The sequence below is a fragment of the Typopeltis vanoorti genome, chromosome 12 (assembly GCF_054136105.1).
Source record: "Typopeltis vanoorti isolate ZY-2024b chromosome 12, IOZ_Tvanoo_1.0, whole genome shotgun sequence".
Taxonomy (NCBI): domain Eukaryota; kingdom Metazoa; phylum Arthropoda; class Arachnida; order Uropygi; family Thelyphonidae; genus Typopeltis; species Typopeltis vanoorti.
Genome location: NC_143560.1, coordinates 80,465,327 through 80,488,769, shown reverse-complemented (window position 1 = coordinate 80,488,769; position 23,443 = coordinate 80,465,327). Strand labels below are relative to the sequence as shown.

Sequence of the window (23,443 nt, the reverse complement as noted above, 5' to 3'; positions counted from 1 at the left end):
AAGGGAAATCACCTCCTACTATACTAGAATCCAAGCACCATATGCCTCCTTTACTTTTTCAACAAAAAGTCATCTGAAAACTACTATATAACTTGGATGCTAAAAAGTTTTTTGGTCCTAATGGCATCTTCCCAGTTGTACTCAAACATTGTATTTCAGAGCTAACACTTGTCTCCTGCATCATATTTATAATTTATTATACATATCTGGTACTTATCCGAGTACATGGAAGCAATCTCATATCCATCCTATTTCAAAAAAAGGGTGATAGAAGTCAACCATGAAACTATCAACCAGTTACCATCACCTCAGTCCTCTCCAGAATGATGGAGAAAGTCATCAGTAGCCAGTTCCTTCACTACTTATCAGCAACCACCGGTATGGATTATATCATTCAAGATCCACAACTGACAACATAGCTTACATCACCACCATTCGACATGTGCATGGAAAGGGTCAGAGAAATTTTTGCTGTTGCCCTTGACATTTCTAAAGCCTTCAACCATGTGTGGCTTCATGGCCTGCTTAACATTGTCATTAATAGTATATCATTGACTCTGAATATCATTTCACAATTCCTTTTCAAAATTATGAATTTTACAACCGTGTTATAACTAACGCTTTTTATTATCCCGACGTTTCAATCTTCATATCAAGATCATCATCTGGAGCATACACAAATATACAAGACAAGCTGAGTTACATTACAAACCGTAAGCTAGAGAAACAATGATATGATCACGTTATTCAACTGACATGACCTCTAGTGGGGAAAAAAATTTATAAATTACATCAAGCTAAATTTAATTTAAGATAACATAAATAAACATTTTTTCTTATAGATAGTTTTCTTTCAATAACAATGATGTCCTATTTTTAGTATTACAGTTGTTATTTTTGATTTAGGATCCTGGATTTACTACAGTCCTGTTTATAGTTGTTCTTAGAGAGGAAGGTTCCATGGGTCGAATATATGCCTTCCATATGTATGGGATTTTTAGACCTTCATTATTGTTCAGATTGGGGTGGTTGATAATAATCTCACAAGCTTCCTTAAATTTGCGTTTTGTATTTGTATTGAATATAAATACAATAAATATTTTAATAATATATGTCTATATTACGAGTTTTTTTCTATTGTGTGCCGTGAAATATTTTAATTTTTTCAAAGGGGGCCCTGACATCCAGAAGTTTGGCAAGCACTGGTCTACATTACACCAAAACATGGTATGAACGTAAATTTAAGGAAGCTTGTGAGATCATTATCAATCACCCCAATCTGAACAATAATGAAGGTCTAAAAATCCCATACATATGAAAGGCATATATTCGACCCACGGAACCTTCCTCTCTCTAAGAACAACTATAAACAGGACTGTAGTAAATCCAGGATCCTAAATCAAAAATAACAACTGTAATACTAAAAATAGGACATCATTGTTATTGAAAGAAAACTATCTATAAGAAAAAATGTTTATTCATGTTATCTTGAATTAAATCTAGCTTGATGTAATTTATGAATAATTTTTTTCCCCACTAGAGGTCATGCCAGTAGAATAACATGTGATCATATCATTGTTTCTCTAGCTTATGGTTTGTAATGTAACTCAGCTTGTCTTGTATATTTGTGTATGCTCCAGATGATGATCTTGATATGAAGATCAAAACGTCGGGATAATAAAAAGAGTTAGTTATAACATGGTTGTAAAAACCATAATTTCGAAAATGAATGCTGATCACCATGTAACACTAAAAGAAAGGATCATTTCACAATCACTTACTCCAGTTCACATTTATGTAATTTTCTCCTACTCACAGCACCATATTTTCTCTATTAGTCATTTTTGAATTAATTTTTTTTTTATTGTTAAAATCTCTTCCCCGTGTTGAAAAATAGCAACATGAATACAGCAGTAGGGCTGGATGGCATATCGGCCTGTGTGCTATGCCAATGTGGAAGATAATTGGCAGTGCCTCTGACAAAGTTGTTTAATCTGAGTCTCAGCTGTAGCAGTATTCCAAGGGAGTGGAAAGAGGGTAAGATAATTCTATTAAAAGGTGGCTCTAAGACATGAGTAGCAAATTACGAACAAATTAATATCTCAGGAGTGATTTAAGTATTGGAAAAGTTGGTTAAAGGTAAAATTCAGCAGTGGATGGATAGGATACAATACTTTGTAATTTACAGCACAATTAGATAAGGGAAATGACTACACCATGATAGCTTGACTTTGCAAAGGCATTTAACAGAATACCACAGGTAAAATTGTTACAAAAGTTGGAGTAAATGAGAATGGATATGAAGTTGATGGCATGGATGGGGGTGGGGGGAGAATGACTAACAGTCAGAACACCAGAGAGTAGTGTATATGATGGAGTGTAATCTAGGAGAATGAGGGTGACTAGTGGAATGCCTCAGGGCTCCATACTAGACCGACTACTCTTTAATTTGTATATTAATGATTTAAGTAGGAATATTCAGTTGTTTGCTAATGATGTGAAACTGGGAAGGACAATAATTGATAAAGATGATTGTAGATATCTGCAGAATGATTTAAATAGGTTGACAGTGTGGGAAGGATAATGATTGTCAGAGTTTATGTTGCAAAATGTAAAATTGTGTACTTTGCATTGAAAAGATTACATACTATGCATCACATTAATGGTACTAGATTGCAGGAAATTGATGAGACTTTTCATTTCAATTGATGGATTTGGATAGGAGTGGGAGGGGGGGGGGGGGGCAGACAGACAGTTAAAGTTCAGAGGGCATATTGCAAAAGTTGGCATAATAGCTCAAAGGATTACTTAGATGCTAAAAAAACACACTAACATGTAGAGAGACAGGGAGTTATTATCCCTCTTTATAAGTTTGATTTGGTCATATCTTGACTTGATTTGGTCATCTAGGTTTCCTGGGGATCAGGAGGTAGTGTGGAAAGGATTCAGAGATGGTGACTGAAGTGGTGACAGATCTGTGGAATGCTCCCTGTGAGGATAGGTTGAAGGTGTGTGGGATGAAAATTTAGTTGATAGGCAGAAAAGAGTGGACACAAGAGAAACTTATAAGTTATTAAAGGGGTTCTGTATGATTACATATCGAATATAGGGAGAACTAAGGATCACATCCAGAAGTTGTGTAAGAATGTGGTTAGTGAGGTTGTGCAAACTGGATATTTTGCTTGGGGAGTGGTGAATGAGTGGAACGGATTGCCAGAATTAGTTGAGTATTCTGACACTGAATGAGTTTATTATAGAGAGGTGTGATAGGTATTGTGCGTATGAAAGCTAGTATGAGTCTCCTGCGATGAGTCTTTTGATTCCATGAAGATACTCATATAATAATAATAATAAATTATATGGCCAGTATGATATGTAACAAGACTTTTGATGAGGAATACTTTTTCTTGGAAAGATATTTGGCCATACCTATATGGATGGGTTCCTTATAAGCTAAGCACACTATTGTCATCAAAATATCTTTTGGCATCAGATCTTAAAAGACATAGAGTTAGTTACTGGAAAGATTTAAAAAAAAAAAAAAAATAATACAATAATCTCTCAATTATGTAATCACAGCCAGAAATCAATTTGTTGGTTGGACAGTTGGCATGGTTGTCCGAGTGGTTAGCATATCCGCTCTCCAGCCAAAAGGCTGTGGGTTCAAATCCCACCATCGGCACGGATGTTGGTGATTGTCTGTGAAAATACTAGTGGTGGCAGTAGATGGCATTGGTGTAGATGATGATGGTAGTTGCAGTTCATTGTAGTTGGTGGATTGAGTGGTGGAGACGGAGAGTTGTAGAGTAAGGTGTCCTCCCTAGATGAGTCATTTGCCTCCCTGGAGGTGTCATGTAATAATAATAATAATAATTGAAGGTTGAACAGTTGGCATGGTTGTCCGAGTGGTTAGCATATCCGCTCTCCAGCCAAAAGGCTGTGGGTTCAAATCCCACCATCGGCACGGATGTTGGTGATTGTCTGTGAAAATACTAGTGGTGGCAGTAGATGGCATTGGTGTAGATGATGATGGTAGTTGCAGTTCATTGTAGTTGGTGGATTGAGTGGTGGGATGGAGAGTTGTAGAGTAAGGTGTCCTCCCTCGATGAGTCATTTGCCTCCCTGGAGGTGTCATGTAATAATAATAATAATAATTGAAGGGCTGATATGATTATATCAGTGTTGCAGAAGTCACTTAATTGAATGTTCAGTTTAATGAAGGTTGAATTATTGCAAGATTACAGTATCTTGTCAGACTACAATCATATATATTTTAATTAATATTCAAACATAATAATCAAAAAAGGATAATGCAAATTTTGAACATCTTTCTGCATATGGTTTCCAATAATTACAGCCATAGCAGTTTTCAAAAACTAGGTTATGAGTTATCAATTTTTAATAGTCACTAAATTCATAACATTTGCTAATATAAAAATAACACGAGGAATGGTTAAAACTAAGTTAATTTTAAACAACCATTCCAAAATTTTTGCTAGATTATTGTTAACATCATCAGAGTTAACAACAGAGAACAAAGTAATGAGATGAGTTAATTTAAAATGAGGACAGTTGATGTTTCCTAGACTGTTTATGCATTTGACTAAGGAATTAGCTAATAGTTGAAATATCAATTTTGAGGAACTAATATGCTTCAGAAATGGTAATGTAACTTCCTTATGCAAGCATTGTCAAACAACCTAAAGTGCATTTCACTTGTGCATATCTGGGACTTTCTGATGATTTACTTAATGTGTTCCTCCTTGCTTAATATTCTTATTTCTTAATTTTGATGATGCCAGAGTGACTTTGATCAAATGTTGGATGTTTAAAACCAAACTTGTTTTAATCCAGTACCTTTCATTCTTTTCAATGCACACAGACTCTGCCAAATGAGTTGCATCATTTCAAAAAAATAAGTCGCTAAGTTGTTTGCTAATAAATATATAACAAATAAGTATCAATTATCAGCATGTTGCAAAATAACTTGATTATTGATAGATAACACTCAAACCTCACTCAAGAATTAAAATTACTAAGATGAAATGACTTACAGTTGTGTGTTTCTTTGATAGGTATGTTTTTTCTGCAACAGTGGCTCAGAAGCAAATGACCTTGCAATGATTATGGCTCGCCTTTATACCAAGTCTTTTGATATCATTTCTCTCCGGTAAGACATGATTTGAAACTAGAATTAGTATGGGATGTATATTATGAATCCATATTCCCTAAATTTGAATTAACTTTTTATTGTAACATATTTAACATGTAATTTCTTGTAGAATTTCTTTTACACATTTTATTTAAAAAGAGTTATTCAATACAACAATGAATATATTGAATATGTTCAATATATTATTATTTCGGTAATCTTCACGGAGTCAATAAACTCATTGTGGGAGGTCTACTCAACGAGCAACATGTCTATCATAATGAACTTATATTCTGTTTATTGGTATCAAAATTTTCAGCCTAACATCGAGGTCATCTTTTGTACAATGATAGATAAATAAGTCTAAATAGTGGTATTACATTATTATTATTATTTGGTAACCTCCATGGAGTCAACAGACTCATCGTAGGAGGCCCACTCAAATGCTCTGCATAACCAACATTTCAGAGTCCTGATATACTTCGCCCACCGATTAGAGGTCCCTCGACACTTCTGCGCATCTCAGAAAAAGGAGAATCCATTCTGATAATAGGGTAATCAGTCCGTATTGTGGGATGAGTTGTTTATTATTACCAGTCAGAAAATTAACTTCTCTTTTATGATTAATATAGTTAACTATGTTGCTTGTATAACAGTTGGAAAAGTTTACCTATAAAGCACGTGATTTCGCATGTTGGCAACCAATTCGGACATCCTTCATTTCTTTCTCCCCTTCAGCATGAATTGACTATTCTTGGAAAGATGCGAAGCAGGGACCTACAAACAGTGAGCGAACTACATCACTTTGGTCATTCATCTTTGGGCCCTCTCTAGTGTTTCCACATCACAATGAAAAATAGACAATCAAATTTGAGCACAATAGTCCATGTATGGTATGACCAATGCCTTATATAGATGCACCGCCACCTCCTTATCCCTACATGTCAGTGTACTTTTTATTATAGCAGCAATAACATGCACAGTCTCTGCAACATTTGTAATGTGTTCTTGGAGGTTTAGTCCACTGTCCAGCATCATTCCAAAATCCTGAATCTCATCCATTTCCTAATGTACAGCTCCACCCCAAAGTGTAACACTGTGCATTTATTAATATTAAAACTAAAATCTCACTCATCTGTCCAAGATAAAAGTCTATTCAAATCTTCCTATAGAGAATTAACATCAGCAATACTCTTGATAATCCTATCTAACTTTGCATCATCAACAAACATTTGAAGATCCTCAGTCAATCCATATGAAATATCATTAATAAATAAGTTAAACAATAGGAGGACCCAAGAACAGAACCTAGAGGCAAGCTGCCAGTCACCTTTTCTGAACTGCTTCATCATACACAACTTGCTGGTATCTTTCAGAAAGTTGATCTTCAATCCATCTAACCAGTCTGTTATCCTGTGCCATCTTCTGCAGTTTATACACCTATCTGTCCTGTGGTAATCTAAGTTCATCAGCAGATCTGTCCTTCACAAACCCATGCTGACCATCATAGAGAATCTCATGTCCATCAACCCAATCCCATGTTCTATTCCTAATCAATTTTTCCAACACTTTGACCACAACTGCAGATTTACAGACCAGTCTATAATTGGAAACTTCTGTCCTAGAACCATGCACAGGCATGGTTCTAGGACAGTGTGCAAGACTTTCCATTAAATAACCAGGTCAAGGGCATGGCTAACTCCTTTGTACATTCTTTAAAAATATGTGGTGAGATATCATCCATTCCCACATCCTTATTGACATCTAACACAAGTTACACATAATACACTTCTGAATCTTTCACCTTTAATTCTCTTAATCCTTGCCTCCCTTCTACATTTTGCACAGCATTATTCACAATGCTATGATATACTGATGAAGTGTTCGTTAAATAATTCCACTATATCGTTTTGTTATGGTTACTCTGTTACGATAACTATCTACCAGTGTCAATCTGCCATAATTATTTTTCCTCTTGCCTGCCACATAGCAGAAAAATTCTGATTAACTTTGACCTGACTGGCCAATCTCCTCTCATATTCTACTTTTTCTTTTTTAACCATGTTTGTCACTTTATCATTTTTTTGCATTATGGAACCTTAGGAGGTTTCAGGTGATTAGAGATCTTATTGATTGGGTAGAAGGCAACCTTTATATTTTGTTGACAAGGCATCCTTGCTATTTTATCTGTGACTCATTGTATACGTGGGAGAGTCACTGCTCTTCTAAAATCTTGGTCTTTCTGTTCTCTATTGTTTTGGTCGTTGATGTAGGATTTTTTTTTATTAATGTTCTCTTATAACCATTCTTTACTAGGATTGAACTCAGGTATTGTAACTCTTAGTAGCTTTTATCTATATTAGTGGAAACTGTAAACACATAAGGAATAGATGATGCCTGTTTTTTGCACCGAGTGATGATGAGATATGACTTGCAGGTAATGTCTGGTGTTTGTTGGTTTCCTGTAGACCGAGAAATTGAGTGAATTTTGTTCAGATACCTCAGTAAGTGTATCCAAAAGCAGCAAAGACCTATTTGCCTCTAATTCAACAGTGAATTGAATTTGAGGGGTACATGTCAAAATCTTCTAATTGGGTAATAGAGCTGGGCCAGACAATGAAAATATTATCAATATATCTCAGTGAAATTTTTCGTTGCATTTTTCTTGATATTGAAAGGCTTTTTTTTTTTTTTTTCCCCCCAGACTATTCCATGAATCGATTTGCTAATGAGAGAGATAGGATGGTTTTAAGAGCCCATTTGCTAGCCTTTCCTTATGTTCAAAATATTCCTCTTGGAATTTGAAAAATGCACTATCGTTGCAGTGTTTAAAAAAATCTGCTGTGCTTGATGGGAAGAAGTCTCGTAATAGTTGCATGATTTCTGTTCTTCATATATTGGTGAACAGATTAACTATGTCTAGGCTTGCAAGTATATCAGTAGGATCTATTGTAATGTTTTTGATGCTTTCTATGAAGTGTGTTGTATTTTTTATAAAAGAGGATGTTTGGCTGATGTGGGGGAGTTGGCAGGTTTGCTAGATATTTGGAAAGCAATGAAATTGGAGAAGATCTTGCATCAACCATAGGTTTCAATGGCAAGTCCTGTTTATACACCTTATGGACACTATATATTCTAGACGGTGTCTTGACCCAAGACTTTTTATGTAACATGCTTTGGCCTGAGCACATTTAAAAGCTATGAAGCTATGAGATTTGATGTGGTAGAGTATCTTTGCAATATATCCCATGCTCTTTCTTGATTTTTTTTGGCTGCTTGGCACTCAGATTTCATCATGGCTTTGGATGGAGTGAAAAATTGAGGTATTATTTTTGGAATTGAAGTTGTTGCTTCCTGGACAGTCTGTTTCATATTACTGCTTCATTGATAGGTGTTCAGCTGTCTACTTCAGCATTAAATTTTGAAAAACGAGGAAAATGTATTCCAGTCTGCCTGGTCAATTTTTCAGATGGTTATCTGAGTTAAAGAACTTAGTTTTGGTGAATATATATATATATATATATATATATAGTGCAAATCACAGGGAAATGATCATATATGCTCTCTTTAACATCACACATGAACAGTGGAAGAATGGCATGTGAGCAGATTATGAAATTTATTGCAGAATATGAGCTAGTATTCATATGAAAGATGGTACTGCATTATTGTCAAATGTGTGCTCAATAATATAGCCTTGCCTATTTTTGTTAGCACTACCATCCCCCAGATCTTGCATCAACAGTAGATTTCACTGACAAGTCCTGTTTATGCACTTTAGGGACACTATGATAGGAGAATGGCTCAGAGAGAGAGAGAGATATATACCAGATGGTGGTGTATGGAGGAGCAATGTCCAGGATGAGGCAGGTAACCAGTGGTGTGCCTCAGGGCTCTGTGCTTGGGCCATTGTTATTTAATTTGTACATAAATGATATAGGAAATGGCTTAAAGGGAGATATTCAGTTGTTTGCTGATGATGCAAAGTTGGGTAGTGCAATAAAAAATCAAGCTGATCTTGAGAGTTTGCAGGATGATTTAAATAAGCTGGCAAAATGGGCAAAATGTAATGGATGTCATTTTTTCTTTTAGGCTTGCACGGTGATCCAAATGCATTTTTGGAAATTATGGAGACAACTACCGTGTTTGAATAAAAACTTTAGTTTAATATTACTAAAATTTTACAATTCGACGTTTCAACCTTTATGTCAAGGTCATCTTCTGGAGCGTACAAATATACACAAGAAACAAGCTATACTACAATCATACTGATTCGTTAAAGACACTGACTAACTGCTACCACAATTGTTGGCCTGACTTTTGGTGAAACTTTCACCAGAGGTCAGGTCAACAATTGTGGTAGCGGTTAGTCAGTGTCTTTAACGAATCAGTATGATTGTAGTATAGCTTGTTTCTTGTGTATATTTGTACGCTCCAGAAGATGACCTTGACATAAAGGTTGAAACGTCGAATTGTAAAATTTTAGTAATATTAAACTAAAGTTTTTATTCAAACACGGTAGTTGTCTCCATAATTTCCAAAAATGCATTCGGATCACTGTGCAAGCCTAAAAGAAAGGATTCAGATCATCCATGGAAATGATACCCACAAGCGCTGCAATCGCTATGGTAAGCTAAAGATTCGTATTTCTCTCCTGATCAATTGGCTGGCCTTTTAAAAAGATGCAGAGACAATAACCTCATTCCGATCTGCATCAGGCTAAAAAAGAAATTTACGTCCGCTAAGGCACTCCGTATCTATGACCCACAGAAAAAGCAATGCTTAGAGAACAGATCCAAACAGCCCGCCGAAACCTAGCTACAACACAAAATCTAGTTTCTAAATTACAATCAGAACTATCGAACTATGTTAACCCAGACATTCTACAAGCACTTGAAAGAATTACTGACAATTCGGCCAAGCATACCCTGGAAAAGAACAAAGAAAAACTCAAGAAAAAATTCCACAGGTTGAAACAACGGCAAAATACGGCGGCCAATCAGAGGACTTCCTCCCTGAGAAACAACAATGAACAACAAACAAGGGAGACAAGGAGCGACCAACCACTGACAAGCAAGAACCATGTGATTAACATATCAAGCCACACCCTGAACAATGGCGAACTCACGCTGCTGAATAAAGGACTGAACTACGCAATAGCGCCTAAAAAGGTAAACAAATTAGATTTTATCTACCACATTGAAAGAGGCATCAGATCCCTACCTAACAACATAGCAGACAAAATACGACTAGAAACCAGTAATGTCCTAAATACCAAGAAAACCATACAGAACAACCTGACTGAAACAGAATTAGCAGCAATTAAATCATTAAAAGCCAAACAAAACATAATAATAACGATAGCTGATAAAGGCAGTGCCACTGTTGTCCTTGACAGGTCAACATACATACTGCAAATGAACCAACTAGTAGCCGATAATAACACATATAAAATGGTAAATTATAACCCAACAAAAAGGATAAAGGACAAAACAGAAAAACTACTAAAGTCCGTCACTTCTTGGCCACTAGACACAGTTAAAAAACTCAAACCCCATTACGCCCCCCCCCCAGAATATATGGGGTTCCGAAAATACACAAACAAAATGTACCCCTTCGACCAATAGTGGAAGGAATAGACAGTCCCAATTACCACCTAGCCAAGAAATTAGCGGCAACACTCAAGGAGTTGGTAGGTCATTCCCCCTCCTACATAAAAAACACACAACACTTTATAAACAAAATCAAAAACATAACACTCGACAAAGACGACTTATTAGTCAGTTTTGATGTTTCTGCCCTTTTCACTAATGTCCCCATCAATGACACAATTCTCCTACTACAGAACAAATTTCTGCCCGACATTACGGCCCTCTTTGCCCACGTACTAAAGTCCGGTTACTTCGTGTGGCAAAACAAATTCTACCTACAAAAGGAAGGTACAGTCATTAGCTCACCATTATCCCCCCCAATCGCAAATTTCTACATGGAAACCTTTGAGCAAAGGGCTCTTGATTCCGCCACACTTCGACCGACAATCTGGCTCAGATACGTTGACGACATGTTCGCGATCTGGCCGCACAGGCGACAAACGCTAAACACATTCCTCAGCCACCTAAACAAACAACACGAAAGCATACAATTTACCATCGAAATCGAAAACCAAAATTCGCTCCCGTTCCTAGACACAATAGTTACATGTCTTTCTTCAGGCAGTGTATCCTTCACGTTCTACCGAAAACCAACACACACGGGCCAATACATACATGCGAATTCATACCACCACCCAGCACAAAATATGGAGTCATAAACACCCTTAAAAACAGAGCCGCAACTATTTGCTCTAACCAGCAAGCCCTGAAACAAGAACTAAAAATCATTAGTGACACATTCATAAACAATGGCTATAACAAAAATACTGTCAATAAAATACTCTATAAAACCACAACAAAAACGAATCTAGATTACAGTAAAACCATAGCCATCCCATACATTAAAGGGTTATCAGAAAAAATCAACAGAATCCTACAACATTATAACCTCAATGCCACCTTTAAACCACCCACTAAACTTAAAACCATATTCAGCTGCTCTAAGGATCCTCTCCTCCCATTAGCACATCCTGGAGTCTATTGCATCCGCTGCACCTGTAACTTACCGTACATTGGTGAAACAGGACGGACAATCCCTATATGCAAGAAAGAACACATTAGATACATTAAATATAACCATTATGGTGAAGCAGGCCTCTCAGACCATGCACTTAACACCCTACACCAAATCAACTGGAAAAGCACCTGCTCCTTACACCGCACAAAAACATGGTACAAAAGAAAATTTAAAGAATCCTGCAAAATCCTGATAAACCACCCAAATATCAACAATAAAGATGGTATGAAAATTCCAAGGATCTGGATGGCACACATTCAGCCAACCTAATATGAAAGATTCAACATAAGTCAGGACTCTAGCCAATCTGCTAGTATTAGAAACCATTCCACTCCAACTGGCTGGAATGATGTTAATATATGTATATAGTAGACAACACAAATAATAGGACTCTAGTGTTGATGTATAATTTTTTTTTTTTTTTTTTTTTTTTTTTTTCACCAGAGGTCAGGCCAACAATTGTGGTAGCAGTTAGTCAGTGTCTTTAACGAACCAGTATGATTGTAGTATAGCTTGTTTCTTGTGTATATTTGTACGCTCCAGAAGATGACCTTGACATAAAGGTCGAAACGTCGAATTGTAAAATTTTAGTAATATTAAACTAAAGTTTTTATTCAAACACGGTAGTTGTCTCCATAATTTTCAAAAATGTAATGGATGTCAGTTCAATGTGGAAAAGTGTAAAGTTATGTATTTTGGGATTAAAAGATTACCAGCTGTGTACTACATTGATGGAATGGTACTCCAAGAGATTGATGAGGCTAGGGAGTTGGGGGTATTGATGGATAGGGAGATGAAGTTCAGAGCACATTGTTAAGGTGTCCAAGATTGCACATAGGATTACTTGGTTATTGAAGAGATAAAGAGGTTATTATTCACCTTTATAAAGCATTTATACTTCCACATTTGGATTACTGTGCTCAGGTCTGGTCCCCTGGATTCCTTGGAGATGAGGAGGTTGTGGAGAGGGTTCAGAGGAGAGTGACTAAGTTGGTGAGTGATGTGAAAAATGCTCCCTACATTGATAGATTGAGAACTTGTGGATTGCAGAGGTTGGTTGATAGGCAGAGAAGAGGGAATATGATAGAAAAATTTAAATTACTAAAATGTTTTTATAAGATTGATACAGGGGAAATGTTTCAGCTGTGTGAAAGTGATGGAAGAACAAGAGGTAATCCCTGGAAATTAAGGAAAAGTGTGGTTAACAAGGGTGTGAAAATGAGGTTTTTTGCCTGAAGGGTGGTGAATGAGTGAAATGCATTGCCTGACTCAGTTGTGAGTTCTTTGTGTATAAAATGAATTCAAGAAGAGATATGATAGATATTGTTTTGATAGTTTGGGTCTCCTGCGATGAGTCTACTGACTCCATGGAGATACCCATAATAATAATAATATTCTTGGAAACGAGGTTGTCTTGACTCAAGACTTTTTGTGTAACATGCTTTGGCCTGAGCACATTTAGAAGCTGTGAGATTTGATGTGGTAGAGTATCTTTGCAATATACCACATGCTCTTTCTTGATCTTTTTTGGTTGCTTGGCATTCAGATTGTTGTGCCCATTTAATTCATCCATAAGAAGTATAGGCTGAGACATTTGCAGTATAAGGTTATCAAATTCAATCTTGGTTAACTCAAAACCTGGTGGTAAATAAATGAAACATTTATTTACCACCAGGTTATTTGTATAAACATTCTGCTTATACTAATAACAGGGAAATGCCTAAAAGTGGGTTCTTCACTCAATTTTAAATACTTCTGCAAACAGATGCAGATAGATTTATGTTTCTGTAGACTCTTGATATCCTCAATATTCTGTGGAATCCATGACATTTTTTACTGTCAGAATTTCCCTATTCTTTAGTCTCTGTAGACTTATCAGATTTTTGAATGTTGAAGGCTTACTTTTGTCTGGCTGTGGAACTGCAGGGCCAGCGATTAGAAAAGCAGTTGGAGCAATGCCATGACATAAGAAACTGTGGAACTGCAGGGCCAGCGATTAGAAAAGCAGTTGGAGCAATGCCATGACATAAGAAACTGCAAGGAAAGGATGCTCACATTGCATGGGAAATTGTCATGAGGTATTGGAGAGAACAGTATATATATATATATATATATATATTGTATTGTTCTGTATAACATTCCCTTTATCCCATATAACTGTAGCATTTTGTAATGCTTTTCAAAATGCTCTGGCACTTTTCTGGTCCACAAAACTTAAATATAGATCCATGTTCTGTTATCATGATTTCTCTGCAATTTGTTATAATGTGAAAATCTGATCCCAACAGCTCCTATTTGCCTGAAACCAATTTGTTGTTCCCCAAGTTTCTCTTTGACAATTTTCTTTATTTCTTCCTTCTCAAGAATGCTTATCTAAATCTTACCAGGAATACTATTCAGTATTCCTGGTAAGATTAAACCTTTTCTATATTACAAATGATATCCACTTTAGGGACATTATGAGGTGTTATCGCAAAATTAAAACCTTTTTTAAGTATACTGATCTCTGGTTTTGTTAATACATGATCCGATAAATTAAAAATAACTTTGCTGTCTGGTAGAGAAGGTTTTGACTTAAGACGTTTTGTATAAAGATCATTAAATTTTTTGATTTGGTTTCATTTGCTTGTTGTAAAGGCTTTATCATAGCTAATAGTGACCATGATGTCCAAATGCGACCATATATCTTGATCTAAAGTACTAGAAATATCGTCAAAAATCTGATAACATTCTAAATCTATTTGGCTTAAAAGAAATCTGGTATGCTGTATCCATTCACGTAGAAGTGCCAAAGATGTTTAAAATAAATATGTTTCGCACGTCTTGAATGGAATTGTTCTTTTAAAAATAGAAACTTTGGAATAACCTTGTTGTTCCGACATTTCTTCAAAAAAGTGAGGTGATTTAATAGTTTGGCTTTTTTACATTTAAGGAGTTCAAAACGGTGTACCTTTCTTTTGGTTTCCCCATGGATTCTATTCATGTTACAAAACGTTTAATTTTCTTGACCAAAAAGCTCTGGAAAAAACTTTTAATGGAATTATATTGATCAAGTGCATATAATAAATTTTATATGTTATCGCAAAATTTAAATTTTACGATAACACCTCATAATGTCCTTAAAGTGGATATCGTTTGTAATATAGAAAAAGCAGTCTCATCGTTACCGGAACCAATAGCTAATGATATTAGATTAAAAAGTGGCATCATCCTCTCATCTTCAAGAACTTCTAACAAAAACATCACTAATCTAGAAAAAAGAACATTGCATAGTTTGAAGAAAAAGAAAGACTTTATCATATTGAAGCCAGATAAGGGAAATTCAAAAGTGATTTTAATCATCAGTGATTATGAAGATAAGATTAACAGCTTATTGTCGGATACATCAACCTACCATGTCTTAGTCACAGATCCAACACTAAAGAACCACAATGATACCAACGATTTAATACGTCACATGGTGAACTGGTCTATAGACTTAAAACAAAGATTGAAATCCATGCATCCACTAACACCAAGACTGTATGGCACGCCTAAGGTTCATAAAAATGGAATACTACTATGCCCGATTGTGGATAGAATCAATTCGCCAACTTATCTGTTATCTAAACACCTGGCAGGCCTCCTCAAACTACACATCCATAATTCGAATACTTATATACGAAATTCGCAACATTTCGTTGAGAAACTGAACAACATCTCTATCTCCAATACAGATTTACTCGCCAGCCTGGATGTTACATCTCTATTCACTAACATCCCTGTGGAGGAAGTCATCAACGTTTTAGGAAGTTTGCTCCTACAAGACATTACTTCTCTGTTCCATCATTGTTTAACATCTAACTTTTTCTTATGGAACAAAACCATATATCAGCAATTGACTGGCTTTGCAATGGGTAGCCCCCTCTCTCCATCTTGTGCTGATCTCTTTATGGAGGATTTTGAAAGTAAAATCTTAACTCAAACAGACCCTAAACCCACAGTATGGTGGAGATACGTGGATGATATTTTTATCGTTTGGAACCACACAAAAAATGACCTGTTAGACTTTCTTAACAAAATCAACTCTCTACACCACACAATCAAATTCACTATAGAACTTGAAAAAGATAACCAATTATCATTTCTGGACACTTTAATTAAGATGCTTCCGAATGGTGGTATCAACCTCTCAGTTTACCGCAAACCTACCAATACAGGACGTTATTTACATTTCACTTCCTGCCACCACATTTCTCAGAAACTTAGGTATCGTACACATGTTGAAGAACCGTGCCTCTCTCCTTACAACAGATCAACAAGACCTCCAGGAAGAACTATCCCTGATATCCACCAACCTTACCATGAATGGATTTCCTCGAAGACTCATCCACAAGATACTTTTCTCTGAACCATGACAAAGACAACAAGATGATATACGTTATATTTCTACCATCATCATTCCATACTTAGGGATGGTTTCCAATAAGATTGCTAGACTCCTCAGACCACATAAAATAAGAGTGGCCTTTAAACCCACAGAAACGATTAGACAACTCTTAAGATCTACAAAAGATAGCCATCCTTTCTCCAATGCTGGAGTTTATAACATACCCTGTTCGTGCGGCTTGAATTACATTGGCCAAACTTCAAGGAGCCTTGAAATTAGGTAAAAAGAACACATAGGTGACGTCAATAATAACAGAGAAGAAAAATCGGGGTTAGCTTTTCATTTCTCAAGAACGAACCATACCATAGAGTGGAATAGAAGCACAATTCCTTACATGGAGGAGGACTTCCGCTCCCGAATTTTTAAGGAGGCCACAATAGTTGCCCGCTGTATATAAAACCTTAACAGGAACCAAGGAGGACTAATCTTGCCCATGATTTGGAAGACCCTTATCAGATCCTTCAAGTCGCCAGAACTGAATTATAGTGCCAACTATAGAATGTTCCTAATTAACAACAAGTGATATCATGCACGCTCTATGCATGTATTGTACGCACTCTGTTCTTTGTTTAATATAATTGGAATTGGTTGATTATAGTTTGTAACAGTTTTTTACTTTTTAGTGCCTTACATCAGTTATGTACCCTGAAGATGCCAACAGCCTTAGTTGGTGAAACTAGTTGGTATAACATAGTTGTTTATTATATGCACTTGATCAATATAATCCCATTAAAAGTTTTTTCAAGAGTTTTTGGTCAAGAAAATTAAACATTTTGTAATATAAATATTTCTTTTTTCTTTTATTTAAATGTTAGTTTTTCCTTAGTTTCTAATAATTTTTCCTGTTGTAGTATTAACCCTTGCACTTGTGTTTAACAGAAAGATATCATTAAGCTGCAGTTGTATTGTTTTATTAGTTTTATATGCTGATAATATTCTGAGATACTTAAAAAGAAATATTTCTGAACTCTTTTTTTGTTAATTAAATTTCAGCTCTCTCACTGTAGTTAAATTTCTTTTAACTACAGTGAGAAAATTACATACAGGAGAGACTTAGAATATTAAACCAATCATATACTTTGCACTCATTATTGCAAAATTTTTGAATAATAATTTTTTGCATCTTTTCAGTGAAACATATTAAATTGAAAATCAAATAGTTTAAATGGTATACTGCTTATTTCTTCTTTCAGTAATGCCTATCATGGATGTTCACCTTATAATATGGGACTCTGTGCTGTAGGGCCTTGGAAGCATTTATTTCCAAATTCATTTGGTATTCATCATGTATGTTTTAGTCTTCTTTTTGATATTAAGTTTATAATTTCACCTCTTTTACACATATTTGAATAAATATTGGCTAAATACAGAGATATACTGTTATCATTCGAGGATGTATGCATGAAAGTTTGACAAATAGCAGATTCACAGAGTACAAAACAAATTTTCTCATGTGAATTAATGTCATAATAGAGGCAGGAATGTATATAATAATTACAGTTTACATGCATAGTGATTACTATATTATGCAATAAAAATCATTTGCTTTGTTATTATAACAAGTAAGAAAGTTATTGCAGAGAATCATGGAAAAAGGTTCATTTCACAATTGCATTCTTCTGATAACATCATTCATTATGAAAACAAAGGTGTTAGAGATAGTTGTTATCTGTTCACTGTGTGATTTTTCTTTTGTTTGTTTTTGCAATTAAAATTGATCATTTTAATAAATGTAAGCAAATTGTAATTTAATTTTAAATGCAATAAATTTTAATAATAATTCTCAACTAAATATCATTAAATTTTGTCAAACTAGGGAGAAATTGTTATTGTTTGAAATTATTCTGTTAGTGAAAGTGGAATTATTCTTGGGGGAATTGTTTCTTCCACCAAACTTGAACCAAGTGGCTACTTCAAAACTGATTTTTGCACAACAACAGCTTGCAAGAAGTTTTAATTTGTTTATATTCAAATGTTTATTTGAAATTGTTCAGAGTTGAATTGTAGATATATCTGTTTTCACAAACCATGCCTGTGACACACATTCAAAGAATTGTATTGATTAATGGTAGCACTTTATAAAAATTAACAGGTTCGTCAAAAGTTATAGCATGTGTTTGATATTATTATTATTAAGAGAGCCATCCAGGGAGTCAGGGGCTCATTGAGGGAGGCCACATACTATCCACACCATCTGTGATACCTATTCTTGAATTGATTAACACTACATGCACACATCACATTCAATGACAATCCATTCTAATGATGCACTACTCTACGAGAGAAAAATCTGGCCATTACCTCCATATTGACAACATTATTCTTACCTTCCAAGGATGCCCTTGTATCCTTCCCCACTCTCCATAAAATGAAAAATTCCATTTACTGAAATCCTGTATGAGCCTTTCAGAAGTTTGGAAGTCTCAATCATGTCACCCCCACTTTCTCCTTTGTATGCTAGTGTCTGCAAACTACAAATTCTCAACTGTCTTCATAATCAGTATTGCACAATCCTGGTATAATTTTTAATAATATTCTTTGCACTCTCTCTCCACTGTATCAGAATCACCATAGAAACCAGACCTGCACACAATAGTTGAAGTGAGGTCTTATCAATGCCTTGTAAAGAGGAAAATTGATTTCCTTATCTTTACATATCTAAGATCATTTCAGCATTGCAATTATCCTCTGAGTCATATTTGCAATCTGTATGGCCCTTAAACTTTAACTTCTTATCTACTAAAACTCCAAGATCCCTAACCTGATCAGTTTCTTCTAGCATAATCCTGCCAATATAATATGACATTGGATATCTAATCACACCAAAGTTCGTGATTTGATATTTACTAACATTGAACTGAAAGCAATTTTCATATGCCTACAATTTCAGCCTATTCAAATCATTCTGCAGATACTGTATATCAGCAGCACACTCCTGATTACCCTACTGCCCTTTATATCATCAGCAAAAATAGCTGTATGTGAAATGTCAAATCCATCCCAATGTCATTAATGTATAGACTGAATAACAATGGACCAAGGACTGATTCTTGTTGCACACCACTGATTACCTTAAATCTTGCAGACTCACATTCTCTGTATACCATTTTTTGATATATCAGTCAGTTAGCCATTCTCTTATCCATGCCAGTAATTTATAATCCAATCCCATATTCTCGAATTTATGCAAGTCTTTTATGTATTCTGCTAAAGACTTGATAATCCAAAAGTATCATGTTGTATACATTTGCCTTGTCTAACTCAACTGTACTATAGAATGTGAGCAAGTTGCTCAAACATTGCAAAGTGTAGTTTTTCTGTCAGCCTGTTTCTCTATGCAAGCCATAACCAACTTTTCCAAAATTTTCACCACCAAAAAATACCAAAAAGGTTTATCATAACATGTTTTATATCATTCCGGAGATACTGATAGTCAGTATCATTCTTTATTTCACACAAAAATACAAGGAATTAAGTAAATAATATTTATTTAAAGCCATATATTTCAGCCTGAATATTACAGGTGATTATCAGTGACAGCATTAGTTAATTACAGGTAGAATGTAAAAAATGGATTTATTTCAAAACCAAATGATTTTCAAATCAATCAATAGGTCAATAGTTGGATACATCATTCTTTGCATTGCTTTGTGCAATGGGATTACCATACATTATATCCACTCTTGTGAAATCTTCCCTGTTCTGAGTCTCAAATTATATAGCCTGGTCAAAGGAATAGACAATTCATCTGAACACACTTTTAGCATCTGTCCTGATATCCCATCAATCCCTATTGCAGAATTCTTATTCAGTTTGTGCAACAATTCTAGTACCTTCTCTTCATCCACCTGAGTTGCTGTCATCCAGTGAGGAGGTAGCAGTGAGCTCAATGCGGCATACGCCAAGTTGATAGTGCTCAACAAAATGGCCACTCATTAGTTGAAAAATCTCTTTTGCATATGTCACTTGCATATCATCTGCATTCAGTAGAGCATTCTTTTTATATGCATTCTTTCTTTTATTGTAGCATAACCATATAATTCTTTTTGTTGTCTTTAGCTTACAAAACCAGTTTCTTTTCCTACCCAGATTTAGTTCTCCATATAATAGTTGTAATTTTTCTGGTCTGCTACTTATAATTTTCATAATGGACATCATCTTTATGCACACAGTATCTTTTTCTTTTTCTAATGAATCTCATAATTTTTTTCTTATGAATCTCTTGCTTAAATAAATTACACATCCATTTTACTCCTATCCTATCTAACAGATAAGCTTAGGTGTTGATGGTTATTCTTGACTTAGTTTTTACGGTATTAACAACACCACAAACACTTTTAACAACAAAGATGTTTTATTAACGCTTATATTTTGCTGATTTTCAACTCAGCATCATCAGAGCACAACACACATGTAAACACGACAGTGAGTGAGTGAAACAATATAATTGCAAAAGATAAAAGATCTAAAGTCCCGTTTTTTGGTGCCCTCTAACGAGGAAAAAAAAAAAAAAACACAGCAGTTATCCAGGAGTTTTTCTTAGGATAACCGTCTCCCAAATTTTTGGCAAATTAATGCAACCATATTTGTTAAGGTTGGGAGAATTCTTCAAAGCCATTGCTGATTCAAAAAATAATCTTTCAGATCTGTAACGACTCCTAAATAGCACATTCGTTTTCCTCCATCTAATCCTGTGTGAAGGAGTGTCCAAAGCGTGGTCTGCCAGTCCCGATTTGCCATAGTAATAGTAGCGAATGTATCTTTCATGTTCTTCCAGGCAGATGTTCACTGATCTTCCTGTTTGCCCATAATAGGCCAAATCACAGTCACACGGAACTTCATGCACTCCTGGGTGTGCTAAAGGGTCTATAAGTGGTACATTGGTAAATAAGGAGTACCACTTAAAGACACTCTTGGTTTAATCAAGTCTAAATTTCCCCCAGATATTTTTGAATTATTTCAATTTACCATGAATGCAGGTTACTTTACATGGGGGGGGGGGGGAATTCTACAAACAGATTAATGGTACTGCTATGGGTTCCCCCCTCTCTCCCCCATTAGCAAATTTTCACATGGAACACTTTGAAAACAAAGTACTTACCACAGCTACATACAAGCCACAAGTGTGGTTACGCTATGTAGATGATGTGTTTGCCATCTGGCCCCCATGGACAAGACACTTTGGATGCTTTTGTCACCTACCTAAATAGCCAACACCCCAAAATTCACTTCACAGTAGAAAAAGAATCAAATAACTGTTTACCATTTCTTGACACATTAGTCACCCGCCTTTCAGATGGTTCACTATCTTTTTCTATTTACAGAAAGCCTACACACACAGGAAGATACCTACATAAACAATCACATCATCATCCACTTCAACAGTATGGCATTTTCAAAACACTTACACACAGAGCCAGAGCCATTTGTTCTAACGATACAGCTCTGACCACTGAACTACAATACCTGCGCCATACGTTCTTAGCCAACGGCTACAATCCCTACAAAATAGATAAAATACTACATAGGCCCATTACTCTGCCCTCCCCTAATACACAAGAATACAACATGACCATTTCTATTCCCTATATCAGAGGTACATCGGAAAAGATAGCCAAAGTGTTGTTGAAACATGGCCTTCGCACCACTTTCAAACCTCATGTCAAGCTGGCAACTCTGATCCGCTCGCCTAAGGATAAACTTCACCCTTTAGCACACCCAGGAGTGTATGAAGTTCCGTGTGATTGTGATTTGGCCTATTATGGGCAAACAGGAAGATCAGTGAACATCTGCCTGGAAGAACATGAAAGATACATTCACTACTATTACTATGGCAAGTCAGGACTGGCAGACCACGCTTTGGACACTCCTTCACACAGGATTAGATGGAGGAAAACGAATGTGCTATTTAGGAGTCATTACAAATCTGAAAGATTATTTTTTGAGTCAGCAGTGGCTTTGAAGAATTCTCCCAACCTTAGCAAATATGGTTGCATTAATTTGCCAAAAATTTGGGAGACAGTTATCCTAAGAAAAACTCCTGGATAACTGCTGTTTTTTTTTTTTTTTTTTTTCTCGTTAGAGGGCGCCAAAAATAGGACTTTAGATCTTTTGTCTTTTGCAATTATATTGTTTCACTCACTCACTGTCACGTTTACATGTGTGTTGTGCTCTGATGATGCTGAGTTGAAAATCAGCGAAATATAAGCGTTAATAAAACATCTTTGTTGTTAAAAGTGTTTGTGGTGTTGTTAATACCGTGAAAAATAAGTCATGAATTACTCCTATCCTATTTATTCTTTGAACACTAGAGACATGTTCTGATATTGCATTCTTTAAGTATATTTTAAATGCTTCTCATGCATATTGATATTTTGAACATACTTTGCACTTTGAATTCCACAAGGAATACAAAGAACAGGCAAGGAGAGTTATTTGGTTGGTAAATGAAGCAAAAGTTCAGTATGAGCAGCAGTTAGTTAATGAAGCCTAAATTTTCCCAGGGAGTTCTTTTGATATGTAGCCAGCAAAAAAAAGAATGATCATGGAAGGACGGCATTGATTGGAGAAAATGGTGTAAGGACAACTGCTGAGGAAAATATAGTTGAGATATTTAATGAGCAGTTCATAAAAGTCTTTCATCCTTGTGAATATTTGAAATGATCCAATTTGCAGTCCAGTGGATATTAGGAAGAGGAGTGATATTATAAAGACACAGAAGTTGGTAAGGGGTTGTTATAGGATTAACATTGAAGAGGATTTTCATAAAATGAATGGAGATTGGGGAAGAACAATAGGTCATCCCTGGAAGCTGTATGAGGAGGGTGTGAGCAAGGGAGTGAGAAGCAGTTTTTTTACATGGAGAGTTGGGAATGATTGGAATACATTGCCTGGGAGTGTGGTGTCTGCAGAGAATTTGAATGTGTTTAAGGCATTGTATGACGAGCTGTGTGTATGACAAAAGGACTTACTAGATGAGTCTGTGACTTTGTGGGATCTTAGGAAAGTAATAATAATATCCTTCCCATCCAATATCAGCAGATCAGTATCAATAGATATTGAGCTATTTTTGGGCTTAAGCCCTATTAGACACATTGTTTGTATTGTTCGATTTTGCCAGTTGTATTTTTTGAAAATACGTACTTGCTCAATTAAGTATTTTTTAAATGCTTTCAATGCACTTTGATAAATGC

The 23,443-nt window shown here is 35.6% G+C and overlaps 1 protein-coding gene across 1 annotated transcript in view; it reads left to right on the top strand.

Annotated features, from left to right (window-relative positions):
• Positions 1–23,443, top strand: part of LOC150100924 (alanine--glyoxylate aminotransferase 2, mitochondrial) — a 226,867-nt gene that overhangs the window by 76,579 nt on the left and 126,845 nt on the right. The window contains exons 5-6 of the mRNA XM_090401430.1: positions 5,076–5,170; positions 17,444–17,537. Coding sequence (XP_090257556.1) covers positions 5,076–5,170; positions 17,444–17,537 — 189 coding nt within the window. The remainder of the gene's footprint in view (positions 1–5,075; positions 5,171–17,443; positions 17,538–23,443) is intronic.